Source organism: Staurois parvus, unplaced genomic scaffold, assembly GCF_062004578.1.
Source record: "Staurois parvus isolate SC_StPar_1 unplaced genomic scaffold, SC_StPar_1.0 ptg001741l, whole genome shotgun sequence".
Classification (NCBI taxonomy): domain Eukaryota; kingdom Metazoa; phylum Chordata; class Amphibia; order Anura; family Ranidae; genus Staurois; species Staurois parvus.
The window spans coordinates 21,016-45,042 of record NW_028319537.1 but is presented as its reverse complement, the minus strand read 5'-3'; the positions used below and the strand labels follow the sequence as shown (position 1 = coordinate 45,042).

General features: G+C 46.7%; 1 protein-coding gene across 1 annotated transcript; it reads left to right on the top strand.

The window, feature by feature from the left end:
- Positions 1-5,433: 5,433 nt before the first annotated feature.
- LOC149434541 (pyrin domain-containing protein 1-like) lies at positions 5,434-16,729 on the top strand. The gene is made up of 2 exons (XM_089663657.1): positions 5,434-5,786; positions 12,827-16,729. The coding sequence occupies exons 1-2, from the start codon at positions 5,510-5,512 to the stop codon at positions 12,889-12,891; spliced, it is 342 nt and encodes a 113-aa protein (XP_089519783.1). The 5' UTR covers positions 5,434-5,509; the 3' UTR covers positions 12,892-16,729.
- The last annotated feature ends 7,298 nt before the right edge of the window (positions 16,730-24,027 follow it).

The window sequence follows — 24,027 nt, the reverse complement described above, 5'->3', positions numbered from 1 at the left end:
TTCTTTTAATGGACGAAAAATCGGACAATTTTCGACCCGTCTATGGCCGGCATTAATATTCATCTGTGTAAAGAATGTGGAAGATAATCAAACATTTTGTTGGTCCACTCGTTAGCTAACAGACGACCAGGAACAAAATGGTGAACGTTGACATATGACCAACCTCAAGGTCAGCCCTTCCATAATACATAATACAAGTGCACATGTGTACCTATCCTTCAAATTTCTCCTTCCTCATGCTGACTATTTTTAAGATCTTCCCAGCCAGATACGGCACCCCATGTGCAGTTCATAGCATTTGATGGAGATTCTGTCAGTAGGTGGGTGGGCTGTGAACAGGTTTTTCATTGAACTCTATGAAGGCCACATTGTGGATTTTTGGGTGGGAGAGGTCAGTGGCTGAAGACAATGCTTGACCAGAACTCGAATGGCCTGCACAAAGCCCTGATCTTGACCCTAATGAATGCCTTTGGGATGAGAAGTCATTCTGAATGTGAGCCAGATCTTCTTATCCATCATCAGTACCTGACCCCACAAATGCTATGTTGGCTGATAGGGCACAGGTTCCCACAGACACAACATTTTGTGGAAAGTCTTCCCAGAAGAGTGGAGACTGTTATAGCCACAAAGGGGAAGGGTAGAGTGGGAGGAGTGGGCTTTAGATGGACTTTAAGTAATCAAATTAAAACCCAGCTCCAGCTAAAATGTTATAGCAATTACAGGAACAGATTTTATGAGCAAGGCTGGCCACACAATATGCAATTTTCTTTCCTTCAGCCACTGGTTGAAGGTAGGAAAATCCTCGATTTCTTCCATCAACACAGTCAGTGTTGATGGGGGAATCCCTCCCCTAGAACTCTTGTACTCTGACAGCGGGAGGATTTCCCACCTTCAGAATACAATGATTACAGCCGGAGGTTATAGCTGCTGGCAGTGGTTGAGTGAACAGAGCCTGGCAGGCTGGTTGTACTGAAGTCGATTAATAGATCAACTTTAGTACAACCAGCCTACCCATAAATGGATCAAAATTAAGAAGGTTCCTGTTAAACTAGATGAATTTCGATCCAACTATGGCCAGTTTAACCCCTTGGCGCCTCCCGGCTCTTTAAGGGTTTCAGAAGGCGGAGTTTAGAGTCATGTGACCGCCGTGACACAACGTCACAGCGGTCACATGATTGGTAAAGAGGAGATCAGGATCTTTCCGTGGGTACCAGACATGTGTGCTGGGAACGCACAGGGCGCACGCTCTCAGCACATACGTCAGGCCCAGACGCCTGGAGGCCGCACATTTGCGTTCGGCCAGCGCCAAGAGGTTAAGGGCCCAATCACAGCAGTGTGCTGTGTTGGCTGCTATGGGACCATTTATCATAAATGGCATCTCAACGAACCTCTGTAACCCACCAAGGATGTAGGGAAATGCGATGTATGGTTGTAGACAGGTGCCACCTTTGGTGTGAGTGTAATTACTAAGCCAATGCATACTGTCTCTTCAAAGTTTTGTCTGATGCTGCAGGTCATTACACTTGCAGTTACAGTGAAGAAAATGCGTATTTGCTCCCCTGCTGATGTTGAATGTTTCCCACTCACAAAGAAATGATCGGTCTAACAATGGAATGTTCGGTGTATTGTAACACTGAGAGACAGAATAGCAACAACAAATTCAGCAGAAATGCGTCTAACAAATGATGACTGATCTGCATGTTCATGAGGGAAATAAGGATTTGATCCCCTATCATTCAGCAGGATTTCTGGCTACCAGGTGTCTTTCATACAGGTAACAAGCTGAGATTAGAAGCAGTCTCTTAAAGGGAGTGCTGCTAATCTCATTGTGTTACCTGTATAAAAGACACGTCCACAGGAGCAATCAAACCATCAGATTCCAAACTCTCCACCATGGCAAAGACCAAAGAGCTGTCCAAGGATGTCAGGGACAAGATTGTAGACCTACGCAAGGCTGGACTGGGCTACCAAACTATGGCCAAGCAGCTTGGTGAGAAGGTGACAACAGTTGGTGCAATCATTCACAAATGGAAGAAACACAAAACAAGTGTCAGTCTCCCTAGGTCTGGTGCACCATGCAAGATCTCACCTCGTGGAGTGTCAATGATCATGAGAACAGTGAGGAATCATCCCAGAACTACACGTGAGGATCTTGTCAATGATCTCCAGGCAGCTGGGACCACAGTCACCAAGAAAACAATTGGTAACACACTACGCCGACAAGGACTGAAATCCTGCAGTGCCCGCAAGGTCCCTCTGTTCAAGAAAGCCCATGTCCAGGCCCGTCTGAAGTCTGCCACTGAACATCTGAATGATGCAGAGGAGGACTGGTTGAAAGTGTTGTGATCAGATGAGACCAAAATCGAGCTCTTTGGCATCAACTCAACTCGCCGTGTTTGGAGGAGGAATGCTGCCTATGACCCCAAGAACACCATCCCAACTGTCAAAAATGGTGGTGGAAACATTCTGCTTTGGGGGTGTTTTTCTGCTAAGGGGACAGGACAACTGCACCGCATCAAAGGGACGATGGACAGGGCAATGTACCATCAAATCTTGGGTGAGAACCTTCATCCCTCAGCCAGGGCATTGAAAATGGGTCGTGGATGGGTGTTCCAGCATGACAATGACCCAAAACACATGGCCAAGGCAACAAAGGAGTGGCTCAAGAAGAAGCACATTAAGGTCCTGGAGGGGCCTAGCCAGTCTCCAGACCTTAATCCGATTGAAAATCTGTGGAGGGAGCTGAAATTTTGAGTTGCCAAACATCAGCCACCAAACCTTAATGACTTGGAGAGGATCTGCCAAGAGGAGTGGGCCAAAATCCCTCCTGAGATGTGTGCAAACCTGGGGGCCAACTCCAGGAAATGTCTGACCTCTGTGATTGCCAACAAGGGATTTGCCACCAAGTACTAAGTCATGTTTTGTGAAGGGGATCAAATCCTTCTTTCCCTCATGAACATGCAGATCAGTCATCATTTGTTAGACGCTTTTCTGCTGAATTTGCTGTTGCTATTCTGTCTTTCAGTGTTACAATACACTGAACATTCGATTTTTAGACCGATCATTTCTTTGTGAGGGGAGAACATTCAAAATCAGCCGGGGAGCAAATACGCATTTCCTTCACTGTATGTCACTTCTGCTTGTGAAAGGTGTAGATGCAGGGGAGCCGACCTCGTGTGGAAAGTCTGGTGTAGGAAGCAGACAGTGAGGACCCGTGTTTCATGTAACTCTTCTTCAGGCCGCAGCCCCCTCCAATGGGACTCATTCTTTGCGGAGACCACGTGGTATGGACTGCTATGGACTACTGCATCTAGAGGTATGAGCAGCACTATTCCACAGCACAGTTGTCACCAGCACAGCCAAATGTTGTAGCCAATTACGGTTAATGTGATTGTAAGTGTATTCAGCTTAGAAATGCCAATGTGTCGGGTGGGGCATAATATTGTTTTGGGCAGAAGTCAAGGCTTCACAGACTCTACATGAACCAATTTGAAGACACGGAAAGGTATTTGCAGGCACTGCGGTAATGTTGAACATTTCACCTCCACCTACTTACATGTAGACCTCTAGAATTGTAGCCAAATATTAAACAGACAAAGGGACTGAATAAGAGAAGTTCATCGTTAAGGTTTACTTCACTTTAGGACAGCCTTTCTCAACCAGGCTTCCTCCAGAGGTTACTCAAGGTTCCTTGAGGCCAGGGTAGCACGCTAAAAAACATTTGCTGTCTGTAAAACGTATCTTCAGGAGGCATGTCACGGATCCAACCCACAGGGACTAGCTAATCGAGGCGTACACGTCTGGCCGTGACTTGGGGTAAGAGGGAATGTGGGGGACTTACGTTGAGCATATATATAAGACCGGCCGTGATATACTTTCACAGCCCGCACTACCTCTGGCCACCACTAGAGGGAGACTCCACTCCAATCCAGCTGGCTGACCACACACAGGCATATACGAATCTTATATACAATCTGGTGCACACTAAGGGTTGAGGAGCAGCCTAGCAATCGGCACACCCTTCTGGGATTCCTCCAGCTATCCTACAAGCTAGAACCCTGGTGTTAATCACTCTTCCACTGTCCACCCTTCCCCCCCCCCCCCCGCACCAGACACACAACAAACGGTAGCTTGCCACCACCCAACAGTAATCCGTAGATTGGTCTGCTGGGCCACCACACACACACACAGATATTCTACTTTACAATCTGCATGAAATCTGCCAACACGCAGTGCAATTGCATACATATAGGCAATGAACTTGACTGAGCATATATAGACACTACAATACAATACAACTCTCTGGAGATATGAGCCCGAGCTTAAGTACCCAGAAGTCACTTATTAATTTTATGATTTAATATCCCAAAAGTGGGCAGTGCATACAATATGTACAAAATATAAAAAGTTACAGAAAATACAAAAATACAAGAAGACACACAATTGGCTATTGACTATAAATAAAAGGGAAAAAAACAGAAATAAAACTTTTACCAAGAGTTATCCTGCGACTGGAAGCAAGTCAGAGAAAATCCACGATCCGCCAGTCAATAGAACCGGCTCCGTACGAATCACCCCACCCATATCTCAGGGTTCTCAATTTATGGAAATATGGACGTAGACTGGACATTAGCCCTTGGCCAATCAACTCTGGGGGGTGTTCCTGTACCAGCCCAGAGGACATTCTGTGTAATGAAATGCTCAAAGTCGATTGGACCCGGAACGGTTTGAATCACCAAGTCAGGGATTGCATTTTCGACACCAGCGCATCAGACCGATCGCGACAGTACCAATCACTGTTCTGCTGTCACAATCAGTCACCAGATAACCATTTTCTGCGTTTCTCTGGGGTTCTACAAAGGCTACAAATACAGTTTTACATGCAGATGTAGCCTACAGTGTGTCCAATCAGAAGGAAGTATTTTCATCTCTCTGCAACTAATATTTTAGCTTTTATGAGAGATTAAATATATTCCTTTGATCTGCTGATATACCTCAGAGCTTGACAGACAGGTCGGAGCCCTCTCTTGCTCTCCCGCTGCCTCTGCAGCCGAAATGTCTAGAGTTCTCCTTCTTAGATTTCTAGAAGGTAACAAAGTCTGAAGAAGTAGGTGACAAGTCTTATTGGCATCTAGGTGTCACCTCCAGCCTAGAGGATGCTCTGTCCTTTCAGATGCTAATTGGTGACCATATGTCTCTGACTGAATCCTGAACCCATCTTATTATTAACATGGAATGAAGCTAAATCTACAATGTCATATTTCTACAGATCACATCTCAGCTACTCAAACCTTACATTTATGTTACAAGGCAGTATATTGCTTTAAATTTAAACAGGGCATCTCTAGTGGGAAAAAAGAAGAGAAAAAAATTTGCTTTCATTTTCAGCTTGCCAAACCTGTATAGATATTTACATTCAAACTTCCTCGTAGAGGCATTTTGCAGAGAACGAGGAACACCAAGCAGGTTCCTGAGCCAGCAGGGTATAGAAGCGTAGTTGTAGAGGAGGATGGAGAAGACAGTTCGGGACCATGTGCTCTGGGCACTGGATGAGTTGGAAAGCAGAAGTCTGAAGAGCTTCCGTAACAAGTTAAATGATTGCACAGTTAAGGAGGGCTATCAAAGGATCCCCAGAGGCCAGCTGGAGAATAAAGACCCTGAAGACCTCACAACTCTGATCCTGAAAAACTACGGGGATTCGTATGGGGCTGAACTTACTTTAAGCATTCTAAAGGCCATCAATGAGAATAAAGTGGCAGCAGACTTTGAAAAGCTCCTGGCCAACGGTAAGACTGGTAGAAGATTGTGAATGGTGATTACCAACCATTGATCCATTTTACATATTGATCACGGCACAAACATGCATTCTTGGATCCCCCATGTGTGCGTGTTTATGCAGTGGAATCACATTTATTTATTGTACTTATAGCTCTGTCAATTTACGCAGCACTTTAAATATATATTGTACACTCACATCAGTCCCTAACCCTCAACTCACATTCATACATACACATACTAGGGCCAATTTAGACAGGAGCCAATTCACCTACCAGCATGTCTTTTGCTATTAGGTGTTCTTTGTTCCTATCTCCAAAAGTTGGGGGGCTTGAATATTTATTTATTACAGGTACTTGTATAGCTGTCAATTTACACAGCGCTTTACATATATATTGTACATTCACATCAGTCCCTAACCCTCAAGGGGCATACAATCTAAGGTCCCTAACTCACATTCATACATACACATACTAGGGACAATTTAGACAGGATACTATTAACCTACCAGCATGTCTTTGGAGTGTGGGAGGAAACTGGAGTACCCAGAGGAAACCCACACAGCCACAGGGAGAACATGCAAACTCCAGGTAGGTGGTGCTGTGGTTGGGTTTGAACCAACCGACCCTAGTACTGCCAGGTGGAAGTGCTAACCATTTAGCCACTGTGCTGCCCAACATTTACACAGAAGGCAGAGTTTGTACAAAAGTGTGTCTTCACTCAAGTGTACCTAAGCAGCATGGCTTGGATTTAAAGTGCATGTATACCCATTTTTTTGTTTGTTTTGGATGGACTAGAGAAGAGAAAATTCCCATTGGTTTATTTTCTACTGTCTGTGTCCTGTTGGAAGGATGTCCTTCATTTCCTGCCCTAGAGACCTAGAGATACAACAAAACAGAAGAAATATTTACAAAATGGAGCTGTCACTGGTAAGGTGTCCCCATTGGAAGATTCCCTGGTTCTGGTGGGTTCTGGTGACAATTCAAAATTTTATTTTTCCAATCACTTTCTGTTCCTGTGATAGTGATCACCAGGAGAACGAGAGGTTAAATCTCCCCAGGAATGATATAGACAGCATCACAAAACAGCAAGGGTTGACAAGGGTTCGAAGCATTCATACTTTATCCAGAACTAAACAAAATGGCTTTAACCACCCCCTCCGTTCTCAATGGCCATGCAAAACGGAAAAATCTGTTCTGAGTAGAGCTACCCTTGTAATATCATAAAAGGCCAGTAAGGTATGAATGGATGGAACCCCAGTACTGAGACAAGAGGCAGCGGGCCACAATGATATATAGCACTATGCATGCAAACAGTCCATACAGTGAGCAGTACAGGGATTTCCCCAGGGAGGGGTAAGAATGGAGCTAATGAATGAGAATCATGTTAATGGCACTGGATGTCTTGCATTCAATATATACAATGAGGTGACACAGGCTGGAAGTCTGGTAAAGGAAGGAAAGATACTGTGGAGAGAAATAGAACCTAGAATTGTGCTAATGAGTAAATGAGATGATTTGTTAAATACTAATATTCATTAAATCTTCCAGAGGATAACAAATATGGAAATAAGTTTGAAAAGAAATACTTTGATTGGGAAAATTATAAAGTGTATACCTTAAATTCATTTTAACTTTTTACAATTCTCTAAACCAAATTGTTTCTTTAGAATCTGTTGAAACCATTTGGACTGACCATTTGGAAACTCGGGCACTGCCAGTAGGGGGCCCCATGAGATAGCCCTGGTACCTTTTTCATAGGCTTTTTTGAGTTTGGGCAAGGACACAGGGGCCCCGTGTTCCCTATTGCCCGGGGGCCCCATGAGTTGTCAGTTCACACCTGGTTGCAACATTCCTTCCCTGCAGGCTAAAACCGCCAAGCCAAGCCACATTCCTCACATTTTGCAGTGTCATGCCCGCCATTGGGCTGCCTATCAGGCCTATAGGTCTATCAGATAGAAGGACAACACGGCAGGTTGACAAAGCTGCTGCTACCATGTTTCCCCGAAAATAGGACACTGTCATATATTTTTTTGGTTCAAAAAAACACACTAGGTCTTATTTTCAGGATAGGTCTTTTTTTTTTAATTTACACGTGTGGACAGGGGGTGCTGAGGTGAGATGCAGGCAGTTGTGGATGAGAGTTGCTATAGAGAGGGCCAGCTGATGACAGTTGTGAGCTGCAGTCAGGTGTTACAGAGATTCAGACAGGATGAAGAAGGGGTGAGTTGCGGACAGGGGATGCAGAGGCGAGCTGTGACCGGGGGGTGCACAGGCAAGCTGTGACCGAGGGGTGCAGAGGCAAGCTGTGGCCGAGGGGTGCAGAGGCAAGCTGTGGCCGAGGGGTGCAGAGGTGAGCTGAGGTCGGAGGGTGCAGAGGCGAGCTGGGGTCTGGGGGTGCAGAGGCGAGCTGTGGCCGGGGGGTGCAGAGGCAAGCTGTGGCCGAGGGGTGCAGAGGCAAGCTGTGGCCGAGGGGTGCAGAGGCAAGCTGTGGCCGAGGGGTGCAGAGGTGAGCTGAGGTCGGAGGGTGCAGAGGCGAGCTGGGGTCTGGGGGTGCAGAGGCGAGCTGTGGCCGGGGGGTGCAGAGGCAAGCTGTGGCCGAGGGGTGCAGAGGCAAGCTGTGGCCGAGGGGTGCAGAGGTGAGCTGAGGTCGGAGGGTGCAGAGGCAAGCTGGGGGTGCAGAGACGAGCTGCGGCTGGGGGGGGTGCAGAGGCGAGCTGAGGTCGGGGGGTGCAGAGACGAGCTGTGGCCGGGGGATGCAGAGGCAAGCTGTGGCCGGGGGATGCAGAGGCGAGCTGTGGCCGGGGGATGCAGAGGCGAGCTGTGGCCGGGGGATGCAGAGGTGAGCTGTGGTCGGGGGATGCAGAGGCGAGCTGTGGTTGGGGAGTGCAGAGGTGAGCTGTGGCCGGGGGATGCAGAGGCGAGCTGTGGCCGGGAGGTGCAGAGGCGAGCTGTGGTTGGGGGTGCAGAGGCGAGCTGTGGCCGGGGGATGCAGAGGCGAGCTGTGGTTGGGGAGTGCAGAGGTGAGCTGTGGCCGGGGATGCAGAGGCGAGCTGTGGCCGGGAGGTGCAGAGGCGAGCTGTGGTTGGGGGTGCAGAGGCGAGCTGTGGCCGGGGGGTGCAGAGGCCTGCTGTGGTCAGGGGTGCAGAGGCGAGCTGTGGTCGGGGGGTGCAGAGGCGAGCTGTGGCCGGGGGGTGCAGAGGCCTGCTGTGGTCAGGGGGTGCAGAGGCGAGCTGTGGCCGGGGGTGCAGAGGCCTGCTATGGTCGGGGGGTGCAGAGGCGGGTTGCAACTCAGCTCACCTCTGCACATCCCCAGCTCACCTATGCAACACCTCACTGCAGCTCACCTTTGCACATCCTCCCCTCTCTTCCTCTACTGCCCTCATATGGTTAGCTAGCTTTGCAAAACACAGCTGTCAGCGGCAGGCCCCTCTCAATAGTAACTCCCTTTTCGGGTCCTATCTTCCCACAGAGTGCACCAAACGCACTCACTCACCCCTCCGCTTCTTCCCCACTGGTCAGTGATCACCCCTGGGACATTGGCTTCCATGCATTAGACTGCAGGACGAGATGCCCCGCCCCTAAACACACTGTGCCCGCAGATATCTGTTTCCTTCCCTGTCCCACAGTGAGTACAGAGGTAGGGAGGTTTTGTGGGAGCGGATGGTGCTGTCACTTACAAGAGGGACTGTCATTTCCAAGCACTTCTGTGTTTATAAGAGACAGTAGATATTGGTGTGCACAGGGCCAGTGCCGGAGGTGGTAGAACAGCGTTCAGGAGGAAAAAAAGCCCTAGTCACAACTAGGTCTATTTTCGGGGAAACAGGCTACTTGTCAGGTAGAGGCTTAAAGTTGTCAGTTTGAAACAGAAAATGTTTTTACTGGCAGGATCTCCAGGAAAAAACTAAACAACAAATTCACTCATGCACACAGTGAGACACAATGCGGAACCTCCAGAATTAGATTTGGGGTTTGTGTGCACTTGTACAGCAGAGATGTCAACACAGGGAGAAGCTTGTAAGGGGAGGGTTTGTGATCTACTTCTGTTGGCGCCAAGAGCACAAGTCTCTACCCCGCTTCTTCTTCCATTAGAACAACAACCCACCTGCCTGAGATTCCAACCCTCTGCCATATTGTGCCCATCTTTGTACCAGAGGCTTCCCCATGACATTCCTGGTCATTGACCAAGGAAGGAATGTCCACACAAAAAATAGAGCTGCTACACTTTACTGATGGTACTTAAAAAATGGCAGTTACAGTCAGGCTGTCTGTGTCCAACTCACTGTTCATTACAGGTATTCTCACTGAGATAGGATCACTGCAGTCACCTCTCCTTTGGGTTTGTCTCTCCCAGGTCCTCCTGGGGAAAAGCCTCACTTTAGGAAAGGCTTGGCCTGGCATAGAAGGCCTTGTGTAAACCACTCTAGCCTCCACTACCATAATGGCTCTTCTGGGTGCTGGTCTATATCTCCTTGTCTTCCAGCCCTTTCCAGGGCCTACACTGGCTAACTACATCAGTCTAGAAGTGGGGTTTTTCCAACTCCTTTTTGAGGCCAGTGGGGGATAGGGTGTCAAGGGCATGTATCCAAAATGTCTCCCTATGGCAGAGTCTATGGAAGCGCTCCGCCTCAGGGAGACCAATAGGCATGACCTCGACCACCCAAACCCAAATTCCCATCGTGGATTTGTTATGGGTATCCAAAAAATGGAGGGGGACACTGCGCTCATCCTTTCTACCTTCAACCGAAGGTAAAAAGGTTTGGGTGGCATGGATACATTCCCTTAACACCCTATCCCCCACTGGCCTCAGTGAGTTGGAAATTGCCACCATATTATAACCACTGTCTGCATTGTTAACCCATGTGAGTCATCCTACTTCTCCATTCAATTCTCCCCCCTGGGCTCTGACAGTTAGACATGCATTTACACCACTTCCGGTCATGCTGGTAGTCATTTCCACACTATCATCACAGACCTAATTAACCTGTTTTTTTGACACAACCATATATGCTTGCGTCATCACCGCACTATCACTACATACCAAATTAACTGTCCTTTGACCTAACCATATACGCATGCACCTCCGTTACAGCATGCCTTATCTACCGTTGCAAGAAAAAGTATGTGAACCCCTTGGGATTACGTGGAGTTTTGCATGAATTGGGCATAAAATGTGCTCTGAACATCATCTAAGTCACAACAATAGAAGAACACAGTCTGCTGAACATAATACTACACAAACATTAGATGTTGCCATGGTTTAATTGCACATAACATGTAAACATTCACAGTGCAGGGAGGAAAAAGTATGTGAGGCCCTAGCTTAATGACTTCTCCCAGAGCTAATTGAAGCCAGGAGTGAGCCAACCTTGACTCCAATCAGTGTGATGATATTGGATGTGTTGCTGACAGCTGTCCTGCCCTTAAAAAACACACACCTGTTTTGGGTTTACTGGTTTCAAGAAGCACTGTCTGATGTGAACCATGCCTCGCAGAAAAGAGCTCTCAGAAAACCTACGATCAAGATTTGTTGACTTGCATGAAGCTGGAAAGGGTTACAAAAGTATCTCCAAAAGCCTTGATGTTCATGTGTCCACGGTAAGACAGACTGTCTACAAATGGAGAAAGTTTAGCACTGTTGCTACTCTCCCTAGGCGTGGTCGTCCTGTAAAAATGACTGCAAGAGCACAGCGCAGAATGCTGCATGAGGTAAAGAAGAATCCCAGAGTGTCAGCTAAAGACCTACAGAAATCTCTGGCACATGCTAACATTTTTGGTTGATACATCTACAATAAGGAAAACATTAAACAAGAATGGAGTACATGGGAGGACACCACGGAGGAAGCCATTGCTGTCCAAAAAGAATTTTGCAGCACGTTTGAAGTTTGCAAAAGAGCACCTGGATGTTCCACAGCACTACTGGCAAAATATACTGTGGACAGATGAAACCAAGATTGAGTTGTTTGGGAAGAACACACAACACTATGTGTGGAGAAAAAAAGGCACAGCACACCAACATCAAAACCTCATCCCCACTGTGAAACATGGCGGAGGGAGCATCATGGTTTGGGGCTGCTTTTGCTGCCTCAGGGCCTGGACGGATTGTGGTCATTGATGGGAAATGAATTCCAGAGTTTATCAAGACATTTTGCAGCAAAACGTACGACCATCTGTCCGCCAGATCTTGCTTTTATGTTAAACCCACGTTTTATGATGTTTATATAAGTAGTTTATCCCTCCACCAGTGTCATTAATCTTCCTGTTCACAGACCGTTTGTCTGCTGCTCTGTGACAGTATCCTCCTTCTTTCCCTGCCCCCGTCCATCATCCACCCCTTGCTCTACATAAGGCTCCTTCACCCCCAGCTCCTCCCTGCCTGATGAAAGAGCGCACCTGGACTCCTCTCGTCCTGAGCATGCTCAGAAACGCGTCACGTTTTGATGACATCAGGCTCTACATGTGCTGATCCCAGACATCTTGGAGACTCTGCCAGGCTTCACCATCTATGCTGCATATACACAGCACCATCTGTTGGCAGACACCTTGGAGATTCCACCAGGCTTACCATTCATGTTGCACATGCACAGCACCACTTGCTGGCGGACTAAATCGATCTCCTCTCTGGATCAGACACACAACAACATCTGGCTACAGACGTCTCACCCTCTTACCCATAAGCCTGTTTTTAAATTCTAAGATGTGAGTTACTATTTATCTTTCTATTAAATACCTTCACAGTACACACTTAGAGGCGCTGTGTTTCTTTGTTCCCTGCTGCAGAATTATCCTTCGCTCCTACGCAGCTTGCCCTTACTGTACTACCCTTACCCCTGCCCATTTGGAACTCATCAAACATACATGGACTGCCACACCATGCGCCTGTTATCCCTTTTGTACACGATTCCAGTTATGAATTTCTTGATAACAATTGGTTGAAATGAAGTGAACTCCAGCTAAAATACGAAACTTCCAAACAATAAATACCTTATTCCTCCTTTGTTTTGTTTAGTAAATTCTTTGTTTTAAACTTTTTCTCTTTTTTTCTATTATAGATTCTTCTGCTTCTTGCTCAGGCCCCAAGAAGCATTTTGTGGCTAAACATCGGGAGGTTCGATAAAAAAAGTAGCTTTGGTGGCTCCCATCCTGGACACGCTGATGTCTAAGTGATCTGCTGACTTATGAAGCTTATCAAACCATTTTGAGAGAGGGAACATCTAATGCACAGATGAGGAAGCTCTGCTACAAATATATCAGCACCTGGGAGGAGCCTCAGAAGGATGTATTCCAAAATGCCTTAAGAGAACATAATCGTATTTTGGTGGAAGATCTGGAGAAATCTTAGCTCTAATCATTGCCGCAAAATTAGCATTATTATTATATGCATGCTTGTGTTTTGGTGGAAGTATAGTTCTTGTTATTCTTGCCTCTCTACTGAACTGGACTGAACTGAACTCCAGCAGACCCCTCCACCTCCTATAGGGCTGGTCCTCAGTAACCTATTGCAATATGGCCAACTGAAATGACCAGGGGCGGACTGACAACTCATGGGGCCCCCAGGCAATAGGGGATCATGGTGCCCCTGTGTCCTTGCCCAAACTCAAAAAAGCCTATGAAAAAGGTACCAGGGGCATCTCATGGGGCCCCCTACTGACCCCGGGCAGTGCCCGAGTTTCCAAATAGTCAGTCCGCCCCTGGAAATGACCTGCGTAACTTGATGATGGTGCAGATTGATAGACCGGCTTGGTTGACCTGCGGCACAGAACCAGTGTTCAGAAGTTACCATATTGCTGGCTGTAAACCAATCTGTGTGACATCACTGGCCTAATAAGTATGGCAGATATCCTCACCCCATACCCATCAGGAGCACTGAAAGCCACATTGAATGACCAGGTGAACAGAGGTGATCTCTGCCAATGCTGGAAATGCACTGCTATTTTGTCCTTTGAGTCACTTTACTAGTCCCCTCAGCAGTTTGGTTTGGCCTTTCTAATCCAATCCACCATACGTTCTGACTTCAGTTCGCTCATCTCCATAGGTTCCTGCATGACTTACGATATATTCCATGAAAGCCTGAAAAACATTCTAGAGAAAACTTAAATGATTTTCACAGAGAAGGAACATTCATTGATGTGTGAGCTCTCGGCTCATTAACTTACAGGAAAAATGAGGGCTGTAAAGGGGTCCAAACCCTACATATATAAAGGTATCCAGCTTCTTCAGTGCCCATGGCAGTATCTTCTCTATCACCATCCTCAGCACAGATGATTTCCAGTAAAGTCTTTGACATTAGCTCTTAACCCTCAGCCCTCCAGTGGTAGTTAATAAGCTGAGGGCTATAACGAATAAACTGCCAGCTTCTGAAAATGAAAGGAGTTGAATGCTTTACCAAAATACCTCTTTGATTGTAAGCTCATGAGGCCAGGGCCTCCTACGTGAAGAGCGGGGCAGAGTTTCTCATTGGCTTGTACAAGTCTTTGTCAATTACTGAACAACCTGTGGAAAGGGTTTAGCAGAGAAGCTTTAAAAGGCCTTTATTTAATACAAATTGATTTACAGTTCGCAGTGCCAGTGTTTAAAGCCAGCCGTAGATGGAGGGCAGGAAAGAAAATTGTTCAATTCGCCCATCAACACAGTCAACACAGCGAGCCATCCCAGCCAGCAGAACATACAGCGATAACTGCTAGTGGCTGTAGCCACTGAAAAAAATCACATAAAAAATCCAACAGGCTGGTCGTATCCAAGTTGATCGATCAACTTGGGTACAATCAGCCTGCCCATACATTTCAAATCCCTGCTAAACCGGCTTGAGTTACTCAAGTTACTTTACTCTTACCTAAATGACTCCATTAATTTTCAGCTCCTGAGCCTGTTTTCCTATACCCTGTATGTAACGGACCCCAGACACCCACGACTTGGTATCTCCATCAAGAAGCTGCTTCTCAGGCTCTGGAACTTCAGACCAGTGAATCTGGCTATTGTTACCCCAAGATCCAGATGACACAAGATTTGAAGTAAACCAGAGGTAGACTAGTTTATTTGAACACAGATACAAGATATATACACTCAGGGGACAATCCCCCCTCCCTGCATAATGACACAGGGCGGGGCAATCTACATTTAGTAACAAGAGACACACAGTTATTCAAACTTCACATCAGCAGACAGTCCCATCAGGAGGGAGGGCTGCTGGAGACACCCCCCCCCCACTAAGCTAATACACATAAACACATACATCCCATAATAGTTTGCTCCCAAGCAAGACACACAATAGAACAATGGGATGCAACCACATGACATTAAACAATTAACAACCCCCACCCCAATATTAGGATAGATCACCCTGTACCCCTAACAGGCACAGGGTGACTTACACATAATAGGGATATGGGGAGCTGAGACAGGGGTCTCCCCACCTCTCCAAAGTGAGCTGGGTTCCATGGGCCCCCCACCCAAAGTGACTCCCGCCACACTGTACCTGCAGAGATGTGGACAGTCTGAAGTGTTGGCAGAGCCGTGGATAATGGGGTAGCACCAGTCCTGCTGTACAGGGCCCAGGCCAGCAAGGGGCCCCAGGCAGCTGGGTAAAAGCGACACGGCGGGGGCAGTTACTAGAACCAATCCCCTGTATGGCTCTCTCTGCAGCAGCTAAAAACTGGCTTTCAGCTGCTGCAGAGAAAGAAATACAGGGGATCAGTTCCAGTAATCTTCCAGTCCCTTCCTTGAACACAATGAGTGATTGATACCAATCACTCACTGTGTTCATTCATAACTGAAGCATAGTAAACTGTGGGTTTTTTTTGGTGGGGGTGGGGGGGGGGGCCCTGTTAGATTGGCTGTATGGGGTCCTTTGATTTGGGGGGCCCTGTCAGGTTGGCTGTAAGGGGCCCTGTGGTTTCTAACAGCAGCCCTGAGTGTTGGTACCATTGTGGTAGCAACAAGAACCTCTGTTAAATCAAATCCTAGTCAAGCTCAACCAGGGGTGGACTGACAACTCATGGGGCCCCCGGGCAATAGGGGATCATGGGGCCCCTGTGTCCTTGCCCACACTCAAAACACACCCAAAAAAGCCTATAAAAAGGTACCAGGGGCATTTCATGGGGCCCCCTACTGACCCTGGGCCCTCAGGCAGTGCCCAAGTTCTCGAATGGTCAGTCCACCCGAGCTCAACCCACCCCTGGCACCAAGCTGCACCTGCTAACCATTAAACTGTCAAATGGCAAAGTGCCTGCTGCCCATGTCTGTCACTTGACATCTGACTGTCAAGGGGTGGGGTTTAGTGACAGCAGAGGGTGGGGCATAATATTGACTTGGACAGCAGTCAAGATTTCATATACTATGGTACAGGTGTCAAACTGGTGGCCCTCCAGCTGTTGCCAAACTACAAGTCCCATGAGGCATTGCAAGATTGACAGTTACAAACATGACTCTCAAAGACAGAGGCATGATGGGACTTGTAGTTTTGCAACAGCTGGAGGGCCGCCAGTTGGACACCCTTGTACTATGGTCTAGGATCTAATGAGGCTGTACCTCATTAGAGGTACAGCCTCATTAGATCCTAGACCGATCTGAACCCACGCAGAGGCAATTTCCGGCAGTAGCAGTGTGCTTACCTGAAAACATTAGACCGGGATACAGTTCACTTTCACAAACACAAAACATTCCCTTGTCATTCCATATCTACATTTTGTACAAGCTGTTAACAATCGCACATCCTTTGCATATGGCATTCCACTTTAAAAATGTATGTATATGGGGGGAGGGGGAGCTGGGGCAAGGTTGCTTACTATCTGATCAACGAAAGATGGCGTCTTATTATATATTAGTGATTTCGCATTTTTTTCTTCACAATGTAATTCAATCCCGAACAATCAGAAAATGAAATTTGTATAAAATTTCCTTTCTATGTGCAGATGGCTATTACAGATCATGTATTAAATAAAACTTTGGTAAATAAATCCTGGTTTGCTCCATGTATGACATCATCGGTGTAATTCACATGGAAGGACAACTTGTTCTTAGCGTCAGATCATATCTTAGCAGTTTATTATTAACAAAATGGTTACCAAAGATTTAGGCACCATTTCGGGACTCCCTTCCACCCCCCAGAGGGCCCTGTCCACCTCCCAGCCCCTCCCAACCCCATATGGTATTCTTTTTTATACATAGCATTACAGATGTGTTCAGGTGGTCACACGATGTGCAGGCTCCTCTTCTACTTTAGATCTTTTATCTGTGGTGGTCGGTCTTCAGTGATGCAGAGAGTAGCATTGACGTGTTGGTGTCAGCACCACTCTGCATCCATACACTGAGAGCGCAAGGTGCCATGGTGGGGGGGGGGGGGCAGGTCCATGACACCTTGCCCTCACAGTAGGGGCAGACTGACCATTCTGGCACTCGGGCACTGCCCGATGGCCTGGGGTCAGTAGGGAGCCCCATGAGATGCCCCTGTTACCTTTCATAGCTTTTGTGGGTGTGGTTTGAGTGTGGGCGAGGACACAGGGGCCCCATGATCCCCTATTTCCCGGGGGCCCCGTGAGTTGTCAGTCCACCCCTGCCTCACAGTATGTCAGTCTTCCAGGTTAAATAAAGCTGGCCGTTTGTTATTTTTGTATACCATAGAGCAGTGGTCTCCAAACTACAGCCCTTTGCTTGGTTGTACCTGGCCGCTGGGGCACTATTTCATCCTCTGATACCAACAATGGGGCATAATTCCTCCACTGACTAGCGGAGCACCGAAATGAAAATTCTGCTGCCGAAAATGAAAATTCAGGATGAAATGGGCAGTTTTTAAAAATGATTATATACTTTTTGGGAAAAAAATACTTTGATTAAAAAAACAACAAAAAAAACACAATATACAGTGGGGCAAAAAAGTATTTAGTCAGCCACCAATTGTGCAAGTTCTCCCACTTAAAAAGATGAGAGAGGCCTGTAATTGGCATCATAGGTAGACCTCAACTATGAGAGACAAAATGAGAACAAAAATCCAGACAATCACATTGGCTGATTTGGAAAGAATTTATTTGCAAATTATGGTGGAAAATAAGTATTTGGTCAATATCAAAAGTTCATGTCAATACTTTGTTATATATCCTTTGTTGGCAATGGCAGAGGTCAAACGTTTCCTGTAAGTCTTCACAAGGTTGGCACACACTGTTGCTGGTATGTTGGCCCATCCTCCATGCAGATCTCCTCTAGAGCAGTGATGTTTTGGGCTGTCGCTGGACAACATGGATTTTCAACTTCCTCCAAAGGTTTTCTATGGGGTTGAGATCTGGAGACTGGCTAGGCCACTCCAGGACCTTGAAATGCTTCTTACGAAGCCACTCCTTCGTTGCCCGGGTGGTATGTTCGGGATCATTGTCATGTTGGAAGATCCAGCCACGTTTCATCTTCAATGCCCTTGCTCATGGAAGGAGGTTTGCACTCAAAATCTCACGATATATGGCCCCATTCATTCTGTCCTGTACATGGATCAGTCGTCCTGGTCCCTTTGCGGAGAAACAGCCCAAAAGCATGATGTTGCCACCCCCATGCTTCACAGTAGGCATGGTGTTCTTTGGATGCAACTCAGCATTCTCTCTCCTCCAAACACGACAAGTTGTGTTTCTACCAAACAGTTCTATTTTGGTTTCATCTGACCATATGACATTCTCCCATCCTCTTCTAGATCATCCAAATGCTCTCTTGCAAACTTCAGATGGGCCCGGACATGTACTGGCTTAAGCAGGGGGACACGTCTGGCACTGCAGGATCTGAGTCCCTGGCGGCATAGTGTGTTACTGATGGTAGCCTTTGTTACGTTGGTCCAAGCTCTCTGCAGGTCATTCACTAGGTCCCCCCGTGTGGTCCTGGGATTTTTGCTCACCGTTCTTGTGATCATTTTGACCCCACGGGGTGAGATCTTGCGTGGAGCCCCAGATCGAGGGAGATTATCAGTGGTCTTGTATGTCTTCCATTTTCTAATTATTGCTCCCACAGTTGATTTGTTCACACCAAGCTGCTTGCCTATTGCAGATTCAGTCTTCCCAGCCTGGTGCAGGTCTACAATTTTGTTTCTGGTGTCCTTCGACAGCTCTTTGATCTTCGCCATAGTGGAGTTTGGAGTGTGACTGTTTGAGGTTGTGGACAGGTGTCTTTTATACTGATAACAAGTTCAAACAGGTGCCATTGATACAGGTAATGAGTGCAGGACAGAGGAGCCTCTTAAAGAAGAAGGTCCAGGTCTGTGAGAGCCAGAAATCTTGCTTGTTTGTAGGTGACCAAATACTTATTTTCCACCATAATTTGCAAATAAATTCTTTCCAAATCAGCCAATGTGATTGTCTGGATTTGTTTTCTCATTTTGTCTCTCATAGTTTGAGGTCTACCTATGATGCCAATTACAGGCCTCTCTCATATTTGTAAGTGGGAGAACTTGCACCATTGGTGGATGACTAAATACTTTTTTGCCCCACTGTATACCCCAATTTTTTTTGTAAAATATGAAAGAGGATGGTACGGCGAGTAAATAGATACCCTTTAAAAATTGTGCACGCTCGTGGAATGGTGTGAAACTTCGGTACTTAAAAATCTCCAAGGGTGAGGCTTTAAACATTTCTACAGGTTAGCAGTGTAACGTTACAGAGGGAGGTCTAGTGCGAGAATTATTGCTCTTGCTCCGACGATCGTGGCGATACCTCACCTATGTGGTTTGAACACTGTTTACATACAGTATGTGGGCGTGGCCTGCTTATGCGTTCACCAAGGGGGGGGCATTTTAAACTTTTTTATTTTTAAATCGTTTTTTTTTTTTTTTTTACACTGTCCCTTTAAAAAATGTTTTAATCACTTTTTATTCCTATCACAAGAAATGCATGCATCCCTTGTGATAGAAATAATTAGTGACAGGTCCTCTTTATAGAGAGATATGGGGTCAATGAGACATAATTAGTGACAGGTCCCTCTTTATGGAGAGATATGGGGTCAAAAAGACTTAATTTATGACAGGTCCTCTTTATGGAGAGATATGGGGGCAATGAGACATAATTAGTGACAGGTCCTCTTTGTGGAAAGATATGGGGTCAATGAAACATAATTAGTGACAGGTCCTCTTTATGGAGAGATATGGGGTCAATGAGACATAATTAGTGACAGTCCTCTTTATGAAGAGATATGGGGTCAATAACACCCCACATCTCTCTGCTACAATGTAAATCATTAGATCAAAAAAGCATTGATCTAGTGCTTTAAAAAAAAAGAAAAAGGGCTGTTTACAAGGCGCTGGAACCGGAAGTGACATGGCTCCGGTCCTCCAAGGGCACAGAGATGAGTGGAGGACATCTTTCCTTCTCTCATCTCTATGCCCAGCGCAGGGATCAATCAGAACTACCGAACGGCGGCTGGTGGCGACGGGGCACGGTTTTTTCGACATCTGTATTGGCGCTTTTTTTCATATCGGCCTACGCCCGATAGGCCAGAGCATTTCAGCCACCGAAAATTTGGGTGCACCCCTACCACTGACACCAATGAAGGGGTCCAATCCCTCCCAAGGTACCAACGTTGGGGCACAATTTCTCACAATGATACCAATAATGGGGTACAATGACTCCAATGATGAGGTACAGATTCTCCCAATGACACTTAAGATGGGGCATTGCTTATTCCAACTAACGTCGGGATCTTCTCTACTCCCATTGGCCAGTCTGGCCCCCCTAAAGTCTGAAAGACCGTAAAATGGTCCTTTGTTTAGAAAGTCTGGAGAGCCTCGCTAATCCCTTTCATGAATGTATCTCCATGATAGTATGAATTATGAATAGAAATTGGGAGCTGGAGATGTATGAAAGGTCAGTTTCAGGACACATAACATGACCCAGGAGGCTTCTTCCAGGTATCTCCTCCCACTTCCACTTTTCTTGCCCCCCCCCCCATAAACCTCCTAGGACACATAACATGTCCCAGGAGGCTTCTTCCAGGTATCTCCTCCACTTCCACTTTTCTTGCCCCCCCCATGCTCTACGGGCTTCTAGTGATCTATCAGGTTACACAATCAACACATCCAAGACTGAGGCTTTACTGATAGACATCTCTAAACCTGACTTGTCCCTGCAGGACTATGCATACCATAGTATAGTGTACTATGTACACTCTATTAACCCCCTCCCCCCCCTCCTGACCAGGCTATTTTTTGCGATACTTTAACTGACAATTGCGTGGTCATGCAAAGCTGCACCCAAATTAAATTTATGTCCTTTTTTTTACCACAAATAGAGCTTTCTGCTATGCAGAGCAATACAAAGCAGCCTGTTCCTACTGACAGGGGAGAAATCTGTATTGTGAATTGACATCCCGAAGAGCCAATAGCGGAGCAGTAGGGAGCGCGCAACCCCTCCCCGAAAATACAAAATCACGTATATATATATATGTGATTTTGCGCAGCCCTGCCGCTCTGTAGTAGTACTTCTGCTATAGGGCGGTCGGGAAGCGGTTAAATACTTAGGCACTCACATTACACCTCAATACTCCCAACTATATAAAGGTAACTTTATCTCGCTGTTTAAAGAGATTCATACTCTCCTCCATCAGTGGAATACATCTGACATATCTCTTTGAGACTCTGCCTGTGAAAGTTCCCAAATCCCAACTATGCTCTATATAACACCTTTTTCTCAACTTCATCTGCCATAAGTGACCTAGAATAGGGAAATTTGTTCTTCTATCCCTTAGATCTAATGGTGGCCTAGGAACTCTACACATTACCAAGTTCTTCGATTCCTCAGATCTAATGGTGGCCTAGCAGCTCCAGACATTCCCAAGTTCTTCTATCCCTTAGATCTAATGTTGGCCTAGGAGCTCCAGATATTACCAAGTTCTTCTATCCCTTAGATCTAATGTTGGCCTAGGAGCTCCAGATATTACCACATTCTTCTATTCCTCAGATCTAATACTAGCCTAGGAGCTCCAGATATTACCAAGTTCTTCTATCCCTTAGATCTAATGGAGGCCTAGGAGCTCCAGATATTACCAAGTTCTTCTATCCCTTAGATCTAATACTAGCCTAGGAGCTCCAGATATTACCAAGTTCTTCTATTCCTGAGATCTAATGGTGGCCTAGGAGCTCCAGATATTACCAAGTTCTTCTATTCCTGAGATCTAATGGTGGCCTAGGAGCTCCAGATATTACCAAGTTCTTCTATCCCTTAGATCTAATGGAGGCCTAGGAGCTAAAGACATTACCAAGTTCTTCTATCCCTTAGATATAATGGAGGCCTAGGAACTCCACACATTACTATGTTATTCTATCCCTTAGATCTAATGGTGGCCTAGGAGCTCCAGATATTACCAAGTCCTTCTATCCCTCAGATCTAATGGTGGCCTAGGAGCTCCATATATTACCAAGTCCTTCTATCCCTCAGATCTAATAGTGGCCTAGGAGCTCCAGATAGTACCAAGTCCTTCTATCCCTCAGATCTAAAGGTGGCCTAAGAGCTGGAGATGTATGAAAGGTCAGTTTCAGGACACATAACATGACCCAGGAGGCTTCTTCCAGGTATCTCCTCCCACTTCCACTTTTCTTGCCCCCCCCCATAACCTCCTAGGACACATAACATGTCCCAGGAGGCTTCTTCCAGGTATCTCCTCCCACTTCCACTTTTCTTGCCCCCCCCCCCCCATAACCTCCTAGGACACATAACATGTCCCAGGAGGCTTCTTCCAGGTATCTCCTCCCACTTCCACTTTTCTTGCCCCCCCCATAACCTCCTAGGACACATAACATGTCCCAGGAGGCTTCTTCCAGGTATCTCCTCCCACTTTCACTTTTCTTGCCCCCCCCCCATAACCTCCTAGGACACATAACATGTCCCAGGAGGCTTCTTCCAGGTATCTCCTCCCACTTCCACTTTTCTTGCCCCCCCCCCATAACCTCCTAGGACACATAACATGTCCCAGGAGGCTTCTTCCAGGTATCTCCTCCCACTTCCACTTTTCTTGCCCCCCCCCCCATAACCTCCTAGGACACATAACATGTCCCAGGAGGCTTCTTCCAGGTATCTCCTCCCACTTCCACTTTTCTTGCCCCCCCCCCATAACCTCCTAGGACACATAACATGTCCCAGGAGGCTTCTTCCAGGTATCTCCTCCCACTTCCACTTTTCTTGCCCCCCCTCGCAACCTCCTAGGACACATAACATGTCCCAGGAGGCTTCTTCCAGGTATCTCCTCCCACTTCGACTTTTCTTGCCCCCCCCTCGCAACTTCCTAGGACACATAACATGTCTCAGGAGGCTTCTTCCAGGTATCTGCTCCCACTTTTCTTGCCCCCCCCCCATAACCTCCTAGGACACAAAACATGTCCCAGGAGGCTTCTTCCAGGTATCTCCTCCCACGTCCACTTTTCTTACCATCCCCCCGCAACCTCCTAGGACACATAACATGTCCGAGGATACTGCAGAATCAGTCTGAAAGTGCACCGTCTCTTGCGCATGCACAGTTTACCATAGTCAAGATGGTGGCACCGGGGATGCGAAGACCAGCGAAGAACTCGCCTGAGCGAAGACAGCTCTGGGCCGAAAAGAGTCCGTTTATTAAAAGTAAGCAGCTATTGATGGAGAATCACTGATTGAGAAAATGATTGGAGTTCTTCTTTAGGTATTACTAACATGTCTTTTCTGTGCCTGTGACAGGAGAAGCAACAGACTGACGAGTTCATCTGTCACTCTACTCTCTCCTCCTATCAGCAAGGTACTTGTGCACCTTCTCCCTTTCCCAGCCTGTGCTCTGCTGTACAGAGACTGCGAGAGGCTGTGGAATTCAAGTCCTTACACTGCTTGCATATCCAAGGACACATTCTAAAAGGTGTTAAAACCAGACATCAAGAGTTTTAAACTTTCTCTATTTGCAGACAATATCCTCTTGACGCTCAACGCCCCACACATCTCATTACCAATGTTACACAACACTCTACAGCACAGGTGTCAAACTGGCGGCCCGCCAGCTGTTGCCAAACAACAAGTCCCATGAGGCATTGCAAGATTGACAGTTACAAGCGTGACTCCCAAAGGCAGAAGCATGATGGGACTTGTAGTTGCTGGAGGGTCGCCAGTGTGACACCCCTGCTCTACGGGCTTCTAGTGATCTATCAGGTTACACAATCAACACATCCAAGACTGAGGCTTTACTGATAGACATCTCTAAACCTGACTTGTCCCTGCAGGACTATGCATACCATAGTATAGTGTACTATGTACACTCTATTAACCCTCTCCCCCCCCTC